Source organism: Pleurodeles waltl, chromosome 1_1 (genome assembly GCF_031143425.1).
Source record: "Pleurodeles waltl isolate 20211129_DDA chromosome 1_1, aPleWal1.hap1.20221129, whole genome shotgun sequence".
NCBI classification, from domain to species: Eukaryota; Metazoa; Chordata; class Amphibia; order Caudata; family Salamandridae; genus Pleurodeles; species Pleurodeles waltl.
Window position 1 is genome coordinate 522,538,495 of NC_090436.1, and position 17,333 is coordinate 522,555,827.

The 17,333-nt window shown below is 41.4% G+C and overlaps 1 protein-coding gene across 1 annotated transcript in view; it reads right to left on the bottom strand.

Moving 5' to 3' along the window:
- Positions 1 to 1,715: 1,715 nt before the first annotated feature.
- The window catches only part of KIAA0825 (KIAA0825 ortholog), a 2,111,807-nt gene continuing 2,096,189 nt past the window's right edge, over positions 1,716 to 17,333 (bottom strand). The window contains exon 21 of the mRNA XM_069225418.1: positions 1,716 to 2,078. Within this exon, the coding sequence (XP_069081519.1) occupies positions 1,970 to 2,078 (109 nt within the window). The 3' untranslated portion in view covers positions 1,716 to 1,969. The remainder of the gene's footprint in view (positions 2,079 to 17,333) is intronic.

A 17,333-nucleotide genomic window follows, 5' to 3' on the forward strand; every position in this document is an offset into this window, starting at 1 on the left:
TGTGTGCCGGTGTGAATGAGCATCCTGTGTTTGTAGTTGTCTGGGTGAAATGCACAAGGGAGCTGTCAACCAGCCAAGCTCAGACATGTATTGGAGACAGGCTGTAAGGCACAGAAGGTTTTTAAGTGCAGAGAAATGCTCACTTTCTAAAAGTGTCATTTCTAAAATAGTAATATAAAATCCAACCTCACCAGTCAGCAGGAAGGAGCTGATTATGTTTGCAATGCCAGCTGGGAGTTAGGGAGAAACTACTTCATAAGGAAACCTCACATGGCTTAACAGGGTGGTTACACCCAATGGTTTGTAGATAACAGTTATGATAAACAGCCCATAAAGCTGACAAAGCAACTTGTTGCTACATACTCAAAGGAGGGTAAACTCAGGTCTAGGAATTCAGTGCATGTGATGTTAGCATATTTGTAACGTTTAACACCCCCACACTTTCCCCTCTGCTGGATTCTGTTTTTACTCATCATGTTATATCCTGGAAGTAGCAGGTCGTCTAAGGGGGTGATTGATTTGTCCCAAAATGACTTTGAAAGACTAACAATATTGGTTAATTCCGATGTTCTGGGAGTACAGAGCTATGATAAACTCACCTAACATCGAGTGCCAGAACACTTAGCAAATTGTGTGAGCCTTGGATAAAAGCCTAGTACCCCGAGACCCTCCTGTGGCAACCATGTACCCTAGAAACCCTTCTGTAGCAGTGGAAAAAGTAAGCTAAACCAGCAAAGGGCAGATCATTTGAATGCTCTCTTGGAAGAATTTGGAGTCAAAGTAGCTACCTAATTACAGCAAACAGTTTCATCTGAGAATGCTCCAAACCTTATTTTTATAAATGATTTTTTACAGATCAATTTTTGGAAGCGGAATTCGTCAAACAATTTGCCTCCGCGGGATCCTAAAGTAAGATGTACTAATGCCTGAAGTAACCAGTTGACATGTAAACAGACAAAAATCCACCCACTGTTTTGTTTTGTTTGTTAAGCTTCAGTTCTCATCGCTTTAAATGTTTGCTTCCTGGAATGAAATTCGGTAGTTCCAATTTACACCCAGGAAACAGTGCTTTAGAATAAAGCTTGAACAATTGTAAAGACTTAGCTACACACTCACGATAGAAATGTTAAAAAGTACAACACGTAACCTTTTTTTACTGCAGACACACTTCTTTTACAAATGTATGAAAATGAAGTACAGCTTTGATATTTAGCTGTTCCCATGTAACTCTTATTCACTGTTATGAACGATATTCACCGTATACCATGAAGCAGGGACATGCCACTTAGCAGGCATAATTACATATCCCGTTGCTCTCAATTCTGTTGCAGCTCCAGAGGCCAAACACACTGTGTCTGGCGCGCCAGATGAGCGTGAATTGTTTCGGTTGGCCTGTTAGCTGACTGCACGATTAAAACTGAAAAGCAGCAAGCAGGAAAACAAAAAATCAACTAAACCTGTCACAGTGAGCCACAGAGAGTTTAGCTCAGCAATATAAACCTGCAAAGAGCCTTCTAGGAATACAGAAACCCGAGGTCCAATTTTCTTATTGCCTTGCAAGGTGGCAGTGAAGCAATTATGTCTTACGAGGCAGTCATTAATATTCTTGAAGCTGGCCTATTGCAAAGCTAATGAATGAGCGAGTTTAAGTGGGCCTTCGGGGACGTGCGCGTCGACCATATAAAGTGGGTACTTACAATGCCATAACAAGTTCATTCTTAATTCAATAAAGCATGGTTTTATTTTCAAAGTGTGCAGGTTGTCACATTATTTGGCTGGCAGCAGACGCTCAGGTAACACTCGCGGTCCCAGTCTCTGCCGCTCAAGAAACAGAGCAGCGGCCGAGCCACATGCCGCGTCTGAATTCTCCCGAGGCGGCCATATTCGTTCACACTGGGCTATGCGTGCATTAACAAGAAAGGCACTTTATTATGACAAAAAAGAGTGTGACGCATGACGGGAATTTTCCTCAGAGGTCCAAGGCTGAAGGCTCCTGGGTTAGGACAACGTCTTTTAAATGGTCCAGCATTGCCTTTTCATCCTCCTCCTCGAGGTCAGCATCCTCCTTCATCTCCCACCTGAAAGAATAAAGAGATGTGTTAATTTTGCAGTGAGCCGACCCGCCTCGTTAAGAGGACACAAATCATCGTTTGGAATCATTAACCGCGGAGCTTGCTCGGATGTACGTTAGAATTGAATGCCTACATATTTAAAGCATACGGTGCAGAAAAAAGAGACCTCTAAGTCGACAATTAGAGCTAATGGCCCCAAGTCTGCATGAATATGTGGTCCCCGCAGAACGCGGGAAAGGCGCTCAGTTTGGAAGTAGGTCACCAGTGAGGGGGGCCTGGGTACTAAGGGGTTTCTTAGGCTGTGTAGGCTCTCCCAACGGTGTCTTATACAATAAACAACCCTTCGTAAATCAGGGCACGCTGGACCGATTTGTATAAAAAATATGCTAATGCGATATGAGTAACTGCACTAATGCGATCAGCTTAGTGGAGTTGCGCTTTTATTTATTTTCTTGTTTTCTGACTGAGGGGGAAACTACTGTTCCTCGCGGAGAAAACTTTCCGCTGCACTCCCACTAATTCACCAATTTTTAGCCTGTTCTCTTCCGATTTCTACCCTGGAAACAGACTTACTCCTCCACTCCAGCGCTAAGATTCCCTCGGGGTGAACGTGCGCTTTACAAATTCACATAGCATACCTTGGCAGGAGTAGGTTGCCAACTGTTTACTGGGCAGTACAGGATTGTTAGGACGTCTGAGAACACCGTCAAACTCCATAGTTTGTGGGTATTCCCGCCCTGCACCTCCTACTATCCGCACCACGTGAGGATTTAAAACTGCATAATATTACATCACAATCGGGTAAACCTATGCAAAAGTAACTCCACTTAACAGTGAAAATTTACATTCTGTGAATTTTAAAAGTTAATTTGCAACTGTAAGTAAAAAATGTAGGTTACCTCTTAAAATTATTTTGTGAATTCTGGCCCTATTTTTTTGGGCAATGCATGCAGCCCGAACAATTAGGAGTAATCTACTTTAATACTATTGATTACTTCCCAAGAGTGACAGTTAACAATGATTTTTCAAACTACAGATAGTTTCAAGAATTTATACTGATTTCCCACTAACATACTTTATACAGAAAAATATCAAATAAAAATTGTAATACATGTTTTTTCTTTATGTATTTGTGGTCTTGCAATACATCACAATAGCTCAAGTTGCTAGCACAGCTTTGAGACCAAGAAAACATTTACAAATTATAAGGCAAACTGGTTGTACAAAGTTCTCAAGAAGATTATCTCTGAAGGTAATAGGGGTAACCTCCATTAACTCTGCATATGTGCTCTACCTTTTGGTCATCAAAACGTGCAGCAATGCATTTTATGGTGCATATGAATTCGCAGAAGGTAAACACACTGAGGCCTATTCAGAAAAGCATATCGGAGTATGGGAAATAGTACTACAGAAGTTTGCTTTTACGTACTCTTATCTGCCTTCGAGAAATGTCCACTTCTCTACTAGAAAAAGTGCAAAAAGGCCACACTCCTTTCAATTTGTGCTAATTGTAAATGAATATTCAAATTTTATCTCTATTTTATTCACATTTTATATGTTTTGGGGACAACGCATAAAAGGCATATAAAAGTATGAAAGGGTACTACAGGATTACTACTACATACTCCAAAATATGTTTGTAAATATGTTTCTAGACTTGATAACACCTACTACCAATCAATAAGTATTTGTAAAGTGCGTCTAATCACCCAACAGAGTATCCAGGCAATTGCAGGTCCCAGAGGAAACAGTGAAAACGAGAGAAAAGCAAGGAGAAGGTACACAAAAAAGGGGGGAAGCAAGAAGAAAGTAGTGACAACTAGAAACAACGCAAGGAGAAGGCACACAAAAAACAGGGGGAAAAGCAAGGATAAAGTGAGAATGAGGAAAAAGCAAGGAGAAGGCACATAAAAAAACAGGAGGAAAAGCAAGGAGAGAGCAGTGAGAACAACAGAAAAGAAAGGAAAGGCACGCAAAAACAGGAGAAAAAGTGAGGAGCAAGCAATATAAATGAGGGAAAAGCAAGGAGCGGGCACACAAAAAATGTGGGAAAAAGCAAGGAGAAAGCAGTGAGAATGAGGGAAAAGCAATGAAAAGGCACCTAAAAAAACAGAGGGAAAGCAAGAAGACTAGAGAAAAAGTGATGCAGCAGCACAGGAAGAGCTGGGCCTGGGACCTGCTCAATGGGGTCATGCTGTGGCCTCCATTAAGGAGGTCTTGGGAGGAGGCAGGGGTGCTGGGAGGCAGAGGGTGGGGCTAGGCAGCAGGTCAGAGTGGCAACGAGGGTTAAAAAGCAAGGTGACAGCAGTGAAAATGAAAGAAAATCAAGGAGAAGGCACACAAATATGGGGAAAAACACAAGGAGAAAGAAGTTAAAACTAGGGAAAATCAGGGAGAAGCCACGTAAAAGGTGGGCCAAAAACCAAGTAGAAAGTAGTGAAAACGAGTAGTGAAAGGAGAAGGCACACTAACAAAGGGGGGAAAGCAAGTAGAAGGCAGAAAAACCAGGGGAAGGCATGGAGAAGGCACACCAAAAACATGAGAGAAGGCAGAAAGAAAGAAGTGATAATGAGGAAAAAGCAAGAAGGCACCCAAAAAAACAGGGGAAAAAGCAAGAAAAACAGCAGTGAAAATAAGGAAACCAATCGGCGCATAAACCAATGCATTCTCACTATTAATAAGTGAGGTACAGGCTGATGCACTGATACTGCTACCATAATTGACAGGTGCAGCAATACCGCATTCTTTACAGGTTAACGCAAGAGCAGTGTTAATATGTGTTAAAACAGGTGGTTTCCTGCAGTGGTTGCAGTGGCATGCTGTGAACAGCATTGTTCAAATATTGCCACTTCCAGATTTTATCATGCCATTTGCATGTCCGCTGGTTGGGAAAGTTATAAAGAAAATTTGTGTTTTTTTTTTTTTTTTAGAAGTTCTGCTCAAAGTAATGTATGTGAGATTCCTCTCCAGCCTGTGGAATCACAGCGTTAATAGTGCACACCTTTAAATCAGATACAGTAGAAGTGGTCAGTAATTTCACTGTTGTGCATTTCTGCATTTAATGTCCTACTCTAAAGAAGAAGCCATGTAACCTCTACAAAGAGTGTTCAACAACAGCCATTTGCGCAATGTATTTCATGTATTTATTAATTTAAAGGTGTTTAAAGCACACAGCTACCCAATAAAGGGCGCTCTAGAGCTGCCCAGGGACATAAATACTTTCAAGCATGAAACTTAAGGAAGTTTCATGAGACCTGTTTCTAATCTTTTTCTCAAGTTTTCTTAAGGTAATTAGGAACGGGGTAGATCTTGGTCAAAAAGAAAGAAGTACCACTATTGTGCAGCCAGAGAGGAAAAATAGTGCCCCCAACCCCGTTCTGGATTTCTTGAACTGTGGTAGAACCACCAAATTGGTGCCAGCTGATCTAAGAGTGTTTTTAGGCTGACAAAAGTAAAATAGATGTTTCAGTTTAAGAGGACCAGACTCATTCAAAGTCCGAAAGGTCAAACAGAGAGCTTTAATGATCACATGTTCCAGAATTGGAAGCCATGCAGATTATTCAAAAAAAGAAATCACAGGTGGACAAGAAATACGTTTTGGGTATCGCGCGCACAACATCATTTTCAACTATTTGGAGAAGCTTGACAAGAAATTCAGCCAGTCCTAAATAGATGGAGTTACCATAAACCTTCTTTGGAAGTCAGGAAGAGAGAAAACACACTTCATAAGCCTTCTTAAGAATGGAAAAATATGTAGCAGCTTCTCTGTTTATCTGGCTGAAGTGTATGGTCAGAAACAATAAGAGAGGTTCTTCATCTGAATGGAAGGTAGCGGGGTAGAGCCACGCTCAGCAGGACACCAAGTATCAGATCAGACAGATGCATGGCCACCAAAAAGCAGAACCTCTGCTTTGTCCCTATTCAACTTGAAATGTGCATCCACGGAGCAAGAGCAGACATGTAGGAACAGAAGCACTCCTGGGTAGAGGAAACACGTTAGAGAGCTAACCACGATTCGGTCCTCGGCGAACTCATATGATCATATGATGAGGCAACGAAGAGCCCTAAGGTATTCCACATGTTATTAACTTCTCAGAGCAGTAAGGTGGGATCTTGACTGAGTCTGGTTGGTAAAAAAAAAAATCAACCAATCCAAAGCTAGGTCACTGATGGCAATTTCGAACAGCTGATTATTTAAAATGGGGTGCAAGATTGTATCACGTGTTAGGGAGAGATCTAACAAGATCAGAGCGAATGAGCCTCCCTCATATAAGATAGTGTGAAGATCCTTCTCCACAGAAAGTGTTGCTAACTCAGTGAAAGGGTATAAAACCTGATTGAGAGGCGGCCCAGCAGAGCGAGAATTCAAGAATAAAGACAGCTGGATATTGACCTCCCTTTTCAAGATCCTGGTTGGGGCAGCCAATAGAGAAACAGGGTGATAGTTGCTTGGGACTTTAAAGTGAGGCACTGGTTTCTTAAATAGAGTCAAAACTCTGGCATGTTTTTAGCTGGCTGAAACCTCTATAGAAGAATTAGAAAGACTGAGCAAATCACACCACATCCAATGCTCATAAAAGTCTGTTTAACAGATAGATACTTCCTCAGTCTTTTCAAATATAATATAGACATGGTGCAGGTGCTTTCTTGGACATTGGTATATCAGAAAAATCCTAAAGTAATGATCAATAATTGAATATGTACATATAGTTACAAATGGCATGTAAGCTCAAGAGCAATGTTTGACAATAAAAACCCTAATATCTAGGATTTAACAGTTATATTTATGAAAGCATGCAATATGCAAAGGAATCTTCTGAACCTGCAGCATAATTACATCTGAGTTTTGTCATGGTTTTACTTACACAAATTATACATTCGTAATTGAACGAGGACGAATGAGTATTAAACCTGAAATGGTATGCGTTAAACAAAGACGCTGTTTAGTAGTCACAATTACTAACAATTCAGCACAGTAGAAGCTGGTTCCTTTAAAAAATCTCAATATCATTTTGCACGTACAGGCAAATATTATACAAAATGATGCATGGAACAAACTAGGTTGGTGAACACGAATTCCCCATACTGCTGTTGGAAATCAGGGTGGGAAGTTACAGAAAAAGACAACAAAAACACATTAGCCAGATTGATTTACAGCTGCATATTTCTGCAGCATAACAAACAAACCTAGATTTTAGCATTTGTCCAATATGTGAACAGACAGGACTCCCTGTGTGCGTGTATATGTATGCAAATAAAGATAACTTCAAAGTTTAGTTAGCAAAACTTAAATCGGGGGAAATAGCAAGCACACTGTAAAATCAAAAGAACAGAAATTCACCAGGTAAAATATTAACAGAACATAAATTCCCATCTCCACCCTGAAGAGTGAATGATCCACCAGAAAAAAGATTTGAAAGGAACCGAGTGGGGGGGGGGGTTGACCCACCCTCACAGCGGCTAGCCTCCTCCATCCCTGGGCCCAAGACTATGTTTCTACAACTCTCAGGGGAGTAGATTATGAGGTTTAACCCCAATCTACTTGACCCATGAGGGCACAAATCTCAGTAGATACCATCGTAGGGATTTAAAATAAATGAATGAGGTGGGTGGTGGTCCTGCTCGTCTGGAGCAACATACCATCTTCTATACCTGGGACCACAACAGTCTTTCTGCCCCAGTAAGTCAGATAGCCCATTAAATACCACAGAAAGAATAAAAATAAAAGGTAATGGGATGGAATTGGGGTGGGGAGTGCCCCATCATGACATTGGCAAAGGGAACAAAAACAGTATTTGTAACCCACAAGGGGGAAAGAGTGGGTGGATTATTCTGAATCTGCTCACTTCCGGGGAGAGGGGCAGTAAGCCAAGCAGACAACAGGGAAAGAAAAAAAAAAATAATTAGTGTGGGCTGCTCTGACTTGGAATATAAACTACACTCCACCCATACTTCGGCCCAGGACTGTCTTTTTTTGCCATCCTGGGGACAGAAGTCCCACAAGACATTAGAAAAAAAATATATTGAAAAAGGAATGGGTGGGTGAGAGTACCACCCCAATATCAAGAGACTCAGCCACCATCCCTGGTCCGCAGAGAGTCTTTCTGCTCTTACCACCCCAACTCCAGAGGGTCAGAAAAGCACTGAACATGAGAAAAAAATAAATGAAAGGGTAGGGGGTGACCGATCTTGGCATCAAGAAATCTCTTCTTTCTTCCAGTGCAAAATTCAAACTTTTGAGATCCACTACTGACTACGAGTTACTCAGGGATGCTCAGCACTTATCTATCTGTGCTGCCAGTCCTTCGTCCTCAACAATGAATAGACCACTTTAGGGAAATTTCCATGGATACGGTCACCCAAAGTCTTATTTTATTAATTAGGGGTACCTTCTAGAGGACTGCAACCTCCAATTCATCTTAGAAAAACGGTTCTGCTGATGTCCCTACTCTATGTCAGGCTATAGATTACTCCTTAGCTTCACCTTCATTTTCTCTTCCTCTTCAGCACATGATCATTGTGCTCCTATTAAAGAAAGCTAGAACCAACCCATGTGATCTGAAAAAAACTGTCTCTCTCTGACCCAACTCCCTTTGAGCGAAGATATTAGAAAAGACAGTGAACTAAAAATTCATCTGCCTTCTTGAGGACTCTTGTCGATCTGGCTCACTCTTGGTTTGCCCATCTCACAACTATGAATGAATACAGCTGTGGTGGCCACTTTGATTGATATCAAGTTAGCACAGGATGGCAGGGGTTTAACCATCACAGACCCATTCTATCTGGATCTCTCATCACCACCAACCACCTAATTGGTATCCACCTAATTGGTATAGGCAAGCCACTACAGATGGATGTTGTTTCCTTGACTCTCAAAGAGAGTGAAACTTTTAATTTGAGACTGGTGTAAGGCTCACTATCTCCACTTCAATGTGAACTAAGACCACTACTTTGCAGCATACTTAAATGGTCCTCTCTCAGTCTACCAAAATGTTGACTCATTCTGATGGCTCCCAGGCCAAGGCTTCAGCTAACATGCAAATATGACCGTACCACCATTACTGATTGGATGCCAGCCAGTTCATTAACATTAAATATGGATGAAATGGAGGTCCTAGCTCTTTGGGGATATTTCTGGCTCTGTTCCTAGTGGCCTTTAACTCTTGGACCCAGCCCTTTCCCAGGCAATGCAATGTGTAATTTGATTTTTTGTACCTAGGCAACTGAGCAACTAATAATTATGTTATTGCTCTGAAAGCTCTGAGGGAAACACTTCTCTTCTCCATCCAAACAAGTGCCACCCACTCCTAAAGGTAGTTACTATCTTGCATTTGGATTGAGGCAATGCTCTCTAATTATGGCTGTCCAAATTCCTGTCAAACAAACTGCAGATCCTTTAAGATACATCAGCCTCCTTCCTGAGTCAAAAATGTGACTTTTCCTGCCTCATCTTGCCATATTTTAAAAGGGTCACCTTCAGGGCTCTCTAACTGGTATATTGTGCATTCCATTCTAATGGGTCTCTTTATATATGAAGCAAATCTACATCTTATGGTTTATCTAAAGCCTTCTTGAAGATACCCCCCTTTAGAAGTCTTGCTTGGGCACTTTTCCCATCTCTTCCTGCTTTGCTGTTCCCTGTAATTGTCTCACCTACTCTCAAATTCTCGCGTTATATCTTGTGTAAAACATTTAAATACTAGCTCTATACTATCTGGTCCATCTATTAGTCTGTGAAATAGTGCCAGGAAACTACAGTTTAATAGCACACTTTATCAAGTTTGAATAATTTTAACACTAGAACTCCTTTTATTGCCTATTGTATTTACCATGGCAGCAATGACTGCGTTACAGGGTACTAGGTCCCTTGAATTTCTAAGTTCTGGTGTCACAGGAGTTCGGATCCCTTGCCTTTTTTACTTGATGCAGGGCCACTGGGTCTCTTCCTTGTGTCAGGTTCCAATGGGGACACAATGCATGTGTAGACAACAAATATCACAATCCTACAGCTATAACTATGTACACAACTTCCTATATGAATGGATGCACAGAATGTTAAGGGAGGTGAAATGAGTGTACATTCTAATGCAGCTGAGGGTCAACAGAGTGATAATCTCCCCCTGAAAAACATGTACACTGAGTACATAATGATGCCATCTCTGTAGTGCAACGACAACACAACACCCTTTTTCACTATGTGGCATCACAGCCTGATATCACTGCGTCTTCCCTTGCTGAAGGGTTTCAGAGTCTGGCTTAGTGGGATGTTCGATTTATCTGGCCTGGCACTGCATGGTCTCTCAACCGTCTTACTGATGGCAGCATTTCTTCGCTGTCTCAGTGCCTGAAGAGATTAAGCACATGTGGGTTTCTCCTATCTCACTTGTTTCAGAGCCTGCCTGTCTACCTTTTCAGGGTTTCTTCACTATCTGTGTTTCTTTTTCTCATGGTTTATAGAATCTGACTTAGAATAGTTCTTTCTCTGCCTCACTGATTACAAAACCTAGCTTTGCAGAGTTACTCATCCGTGTAACTGGTTGAGCAGTATGAAGTCACTGGATCTTTACCCAAATCAAAGGCTTCAGACTTATAGACTTGATGGATCTCTTCCCTGTCTCATTGGTTGCACAGCAATGCCTCATATGGCCACCCATCCATGTGAAGGAGCTGGACAAATACAATTTCTTTATTATCTTCATGGACGCAGAGCCCCGGTTCGCAGGGTATCATCAACTTCATCACAAAATAATTCTCATGTAGTACCAACAAATCCACAATAGCCATCCAGGCAAGAAAAAGTTCATAGAGATTATAATGACAGAGAACAAGAAGTATCCATTTAATTTCCTGAACTTTCGTGTTGCTATTGGAAGAGAGTTCCACCCTTTTTACAGCCACAAGAACAAATTGCATTCCACCTGCTCTGACCTATTTTGTGTGTTACATTTGTCTTGGGCTCATGTTCATTCAGTCTGTTTGCCGACACAACAGTTACGGGTCACCTGCGTAATTGGAGAATCAAAGCCCTATCGTATGCATAAGATGGCGAGGAGGTTGGATATATGTTAAAGATGATGACAAACAGAAACCACAGGACAATCCACATTTGACTAGTGGATAACGTGATAATACTTGGGTTATTATTACCTAGAATAAAGTGTAACTATTTGATCTGATGTGCATTGGACATAATTAATTGGACACATGTAGCACATGCCTGATCCCACATAATAGTAGGCAATGGTGAAGAGTAACAAAGACTGTGAAGAGATCCAACAGTGTCAATATTAGGGTTTAAGCAATGCTGCCCCTGAACACTGATTTGGATGCAGTTCCCAAAATGTTAGAACCTCTATACAGTATATCTCTACCAGGAACTTCAACAACGTTGGAACATTTAAAATGCTGCAATAATTTTTCAATCTGTAGGATCTACATATTCTTTTATTGAGGTTAACCAAGCATGATTATAAGGATCGCGGGTTACCACAGTGTGAAAAGAATTATTTATGAAATCTGCCATCATCAGATACAATTCACACACACTCCTTGATTACGTAAGATGATTAAGAAACTTATACTCAGTGCATTAGATTTGAGTTTTAATACCTGGACGAACATCATCTTGAGCAATCTAATTAAACTCATGATTCAGTATTGAACAAGATCATATGAAGTTATTTTCCACATTTGCAAATGGGGAAGTAGTATGTAACAAGACAGAATTTGTTGTGCGTATACTACATTTCTCTAAAAACTACATTTCCAAAGTAATTTAGAGCAGCATGATCTGACCAATGCACCAGCCATCTCAGTACATTTTCATGATCTCTACGGTGTACTAGTAGCAAGTCTAGAATATAGGGCCTGATTTACATCTTGATGGTATTACTGCAATCCACCGCAGAGGCGGTCCCAAGTACTCCGTCAAGCAGTGTTCAGATGCTGTATTTAGATCTATGGCTGTTCAACTGCTGTCCGGGTCGACGGAGTGTACTTCATCATGCTAGCTGTATCCGCAGCAGAATCCAATGCTGGTGAGTAGCAATCCATTTACCATCGGACGGCGGAATTGTGGCAACCATATTTAGATATCACGGCCGAGTTGGCGGTGCACCAGCGGAGGTCCCATGTCAGCAGGAGTCCGTTGCTGGACCTGTGAAGCATTCTACTATTGTTGTGGGTATTGGATGGATGTTAGCAGCGCACACCTGATGTATATTTGACAATTATGAACACCTGCAAAACACACTATAAAACACATTCCATCTCAGACCAAGATGCTTTGCCATTCTGCTGCTAACCACTATTTTAAGGATGACCTTGCCACTGAACGGCCAAGGTATTTTCTTTTTTGTATTCCCCCTCTGTTTTTTCATTTCTTAGTTTTTTCACTATTTTCTGAATCACTGTAGGGACATTAGCATATTTTTTTCTGAGCACTATGACAGGGAGGAGGAACCCATGTTTTACATAAGGAGAACAGACAGTCATGGTGGATGAAATTATTAGAGTAGAGCCACAAATGTTTGGAGTACAAGAACAAAATACCACCATTTCTCAGAAAAAAAGCAAATGTGGGACAGAATAGTCAACAGAGTGAATGATGTAGCTAACAATCTATGCACAGAAGAGGTAATTAGGAAGAGGTGGAATGACCTGCAGGGGAGAGTCCGTTCCCTGGCCTCCAAGTGTCATCTGGAGGCCTAGAGAACTGGTGGTGGTTCTCCCAGCCCCTCCTCCCTTTTACAACTCTTTCCCTGGGAGGAGGAGGTCTTGCAGATCCTACATCCTGAAGGCTTGACAGGAATCCCTGGCAGAGTGTAGACTGGTAAGGTACACTTGTGAATGTCTCATTAATCAATGGAGTCCTTGCCCTTAACTTAGCTGTTCAGAATGTTTTAGATACCTATCAAAACATATATATTGAAACTTCATTTTCCAAAATAGCTTGTGCTATCCAAATTAGTAGCATCATGGTTATTACAATCTATTTAACAATGAACAATACATATTATAAGACTGTGTGTTGTTCTCAATGAATCACCCCTTGCATTTGCCTAGTCATTTGATGTATCTCAATGTAGGCTGTTGTACTTAAAAAAACAGGTTCCAAACTCCATCCATATGCACATGAAGGTATAGTGCATGTAAGTGGTATTTTAAGCTATTCACATTATACACATAAGTGTGTACATGTCGTAACTGTGTGTTCATTTTCACTGTTTTAATTTATATAGGTATGCATTACCCACTTTTTGACAAGTATTGGCAATAGTATTTACAAATGACTGCAACTACCATGATGCCCTGCTTTTGCCTCTGCAAAACAAGAGTGCAGTGTGATGTTGCCCAACCTCCCTTTCTTTCCACATATGCACAAAAGCCAAAGCTTTACGTAGTTGTCATTCACCATTTTATGGTATGTATCAAACGTTCATATACTGGGTTGACCCAGTATGTTGCCACCTTCTTGTTACTCCATTGAGTTGTTCTACTTGCTTGCATAAATCATAGTTTGAATATTCAAAGGTTTCCAATTGAGATCTGCGGCATGCTGACTGTAAGCAGTATTGATACACAATTACAGTGTTTATATGATGACCAATGCCATTTAATCCAATAAGTTGTACTGTGGTTTGTTTTTGAGACTGCTAGGCCTTGAAATGATTCAGTTCTCAAATCTCCTCTCTACCGTGTTGAGTTGCATGTCTGGTGCATGGATTGCACACTTTCTAAATAACATTTTACATTTCAGGACATCTCTCCATCATTGTTACTGAAGTGTGCATCTGTGTACATTACCCTGCATGACTGAAAAGTGAACAATCACCAAAGGCCTAAACAGCCCATTTATCATAATTTATTTTGTTTTTTAGTTTGCTTTATCTGTAGCTGAAGACTCATTTGAGCTACAATAGACCTTTTATATTTTTTTTCTAATTCATATGAGGGCCAACACCCAGGGCCAATGGACCACTATCTGCACACCCCCACTCCAGGCTAGGATCAAACCTTCGGTGAGGACACCACTCCTGTAAGTCTAGATGATGAGGCGATGCATGGTCCATCTGGTCTGTTTGGGCAGACAGCCCCACTGAGTTACACTAGGCAGACACCTACACCTCCCACTCCAGCTACTGTAACAACTCAGCCTATGGATACCTCTACTTCCTGTGTCCACAGGAACACAACTCCCATTGTGTGCCCCCCAGTCATGGCTACTGTTGAGCAACCACCACTACCGCCTCCAGTTGTGCCAGGACCCAGTAGATGGGCCACACTGCCTCAAGGGCACAAGGTAGTGGGGAATGGGGTCATAGGAGGGAATCGATGAGCCAGCAAAGTGAGGCCACTGGCATCATTGTCCCCCAGTCCACATAGTCTTGGGAGCAATACAACAGTCCTAAGACGTGATGGGCCAGGTCCTAACAGAGATCCAGGACCTTAAGCAGGTGCAGAGGGACCACATTCTTGCACTGCAGAATCACAACTCTAATTTGTGCTCCTTGGCTGGGGAGATATTTGACATTTATCATCACATGTGCAGGGCTTTTCATGTACCATCTGACCCTGTCTGTAGTCCTTCAACAACAGGACAAAATACACCTTCCTCAGCTAAAGACAGGGAGACCCTGCCACAGCAGGAAACTGATCCCCTCTTCTCCCCCACAGTCCCTGCACCTGTCTCCCCCCAGCCCCAGGAGGGGACGTTCATCCATACCACCAGGTGAGGATGGAAAGACATCCACCACCACCTCCAAGAGACGCCAAACCTAATTTCCTCCAGTTTGTGTCTATCATTCACTCTGAGGACTATTTCATAGACACATTTACCTTTTTTGAGGAGAGTTGTATTTTGTACAGTGGACTCCAAATAATTAGTGCTCAACAAAATTAGTTTCATCCACCATGATGGACTTTAGTTTTGTACTCTTGTTCTTTTCAATTCTGGTTACAATTATAGTGCACTTATTTTTTGTTCAAAATAAAAGCACATAATACAAAGTCAAAGACTGGTGTTGTATTTATTGTGGAAATTCCTTTGCTAAGTCTTCTGTACACCAACATTTTTTAAATATGTCAAACAATATACTACTAAAATAAATAATAGATACTAACTTGGTAATTTGTATCTCATGTAAATAAAATATGGAAAAAGAAACAATTAAATCTTTATGTATTGGTATCATACATTTGTAGGTAACAAGTCTGTGACTCAATCAAAGTTTCAAAATTTATTGACCCATCGAAATAGGTAATCTCATCGTCAAACAATAACAAGTCAATAAAACTAACTAAAAACAAAGCAAATTAAATATATATATGCATAGAAGAGAAGTAAAATAATTCAATAAAATCATCAATCGATGTACAAAGTTCAGATGACAAGCAGCAAAAATCATCAAGAGCAATTGGTCCCATACCTTTGCCAAGGCTTAAAGGCTCTGGTCCAACTTACACAGGAGCCATAAGTTCTTTATGTCTAATGGACCAAGCCGCAAATATAAATTTTGAAAGAGCTGTTACAATTGCCAACAATGAGTCACTCTTACATAGTCTGTAGGCATTATCGTGAGAAAAGAGTGATAATTGTTTTGCATAGAGGCACAATCCAGCTTCTCCTCTGGGCTACATATCTTGGACATAAAAAGAGAAAGTGTCCATCTGTTTCATCGGCCCCCAAGCACAATTTGCACTTACTATCACCACGCCCCAGAGGGGACCACCGGGCAATCAGATCAGCCAGGTACAGTACCATATCTAAACTGTAAAAACAGAGATCTAACACATCTATCAAATCCATCAAAGGCTCAGTTACTGGTTCCTCCTTTACTTGCAGGAATTCGCTGGTCAAACAGCCATTCACACCCATTTTGCTGGACCGTGCAATTGCCGTCTCCCAAAATTTCTGCTTGACTGAAGGGGCAGCATTAGATGGAATTGCTTCAGGGTTGTACCAATACTGGAGCAAGCCAAGTTCTACTCATAATAATTTCAGCTTCCTTGACCATCTTACCCTTCTCGAGAACCCTAGCTCACTCTATTATATTCCTTAACCCCTACCAGTAGGGTTCCAACTCCTCCATTCTCCAGAGGTGAATCCAGTATAATAGGGACTTTAGAACTGCCATGTCTGTGAATGGATGCAACCCAAGGTCTAATCTGAGAGGTACCAACGGGGTGCCCATCCCCATCCCACTACTGTGCCTACAAAAATTATTTTCTCTTATTACAAGGGATATTCAGATTACTTAGACCCCACAACTCAGCCCCAAACAGAGCTGCGCCCCTTACCTGGATCTTATATATTTCCACTGCAGGATCAATTGGTGGACACTGGGAAGTGCTAGCCATCCGACCTAAGGCTCCCCCCCATTGGCTTAATATACAAGAGCTTTTCATGATATGAGCACTCCAGTCACCTGAGTCAGATACTCGGACGTCTAAACAGTCTCCAGACTAACAGAATTCAGAGTCACCCTAACTTTCACCTTTTTTCTCCCAGAGCAGCAGACCATTAGCCTTGTTTTTGCTGCATTAACCTCAAGCCCAAAGTCTTTGCAGAGCAAGCAAAAACTGTTAACTAAATTCAGGAGACCCCTACCCCCTTATTTTTGCTAGTATAAGGGTATTATCTGAGTAAAACAACTTCAGTATGTTCTGACCTGCCAAACTAGGGAAGTCGTTCACACTCAATCAAATATGCTTTTCACAAACCGTGAGGAAGCCAAACATTCTGTGCTATTTAGAAGTTGACACGCCAGACCCTTGACACCATGCAAGAAAGGGAATATTTTATAAAATCAAATTAAACAGGCAACTGTTATTGATTTATGGCCTCAGCTAGAGCCAGACATCCTGCCCTAACAATAGGAATTATACACCAATAACCTGCATCATGGCAGTAACAACAATTGAGACCACATGGCAATTTCAGGACACTGTGGCAGTATCTGGTGCAGTGTCACAACCACCATTCAGTGGTGTGCTAAACAAAGGTTCTTTCAACTATGAGGAGAAACATCAGCAGCTTCCTACACCGAACACAAACTGAAGTTTCTAAGCCACATATATTGCCTTGGTGGCAACATCCAATAGAAAATAGGTCTGATACAATTTCAACAACTTCCATTCAATTACAGTGCTTATGGCCTCTGTACAAGAACTGTCCGTCCAAAGTGGGTGTCTGCCCCAAGATCAACCCATGATCTCTTTGTACTGTCCAACGGCAACATATCACTGCAAATGCCACAACTC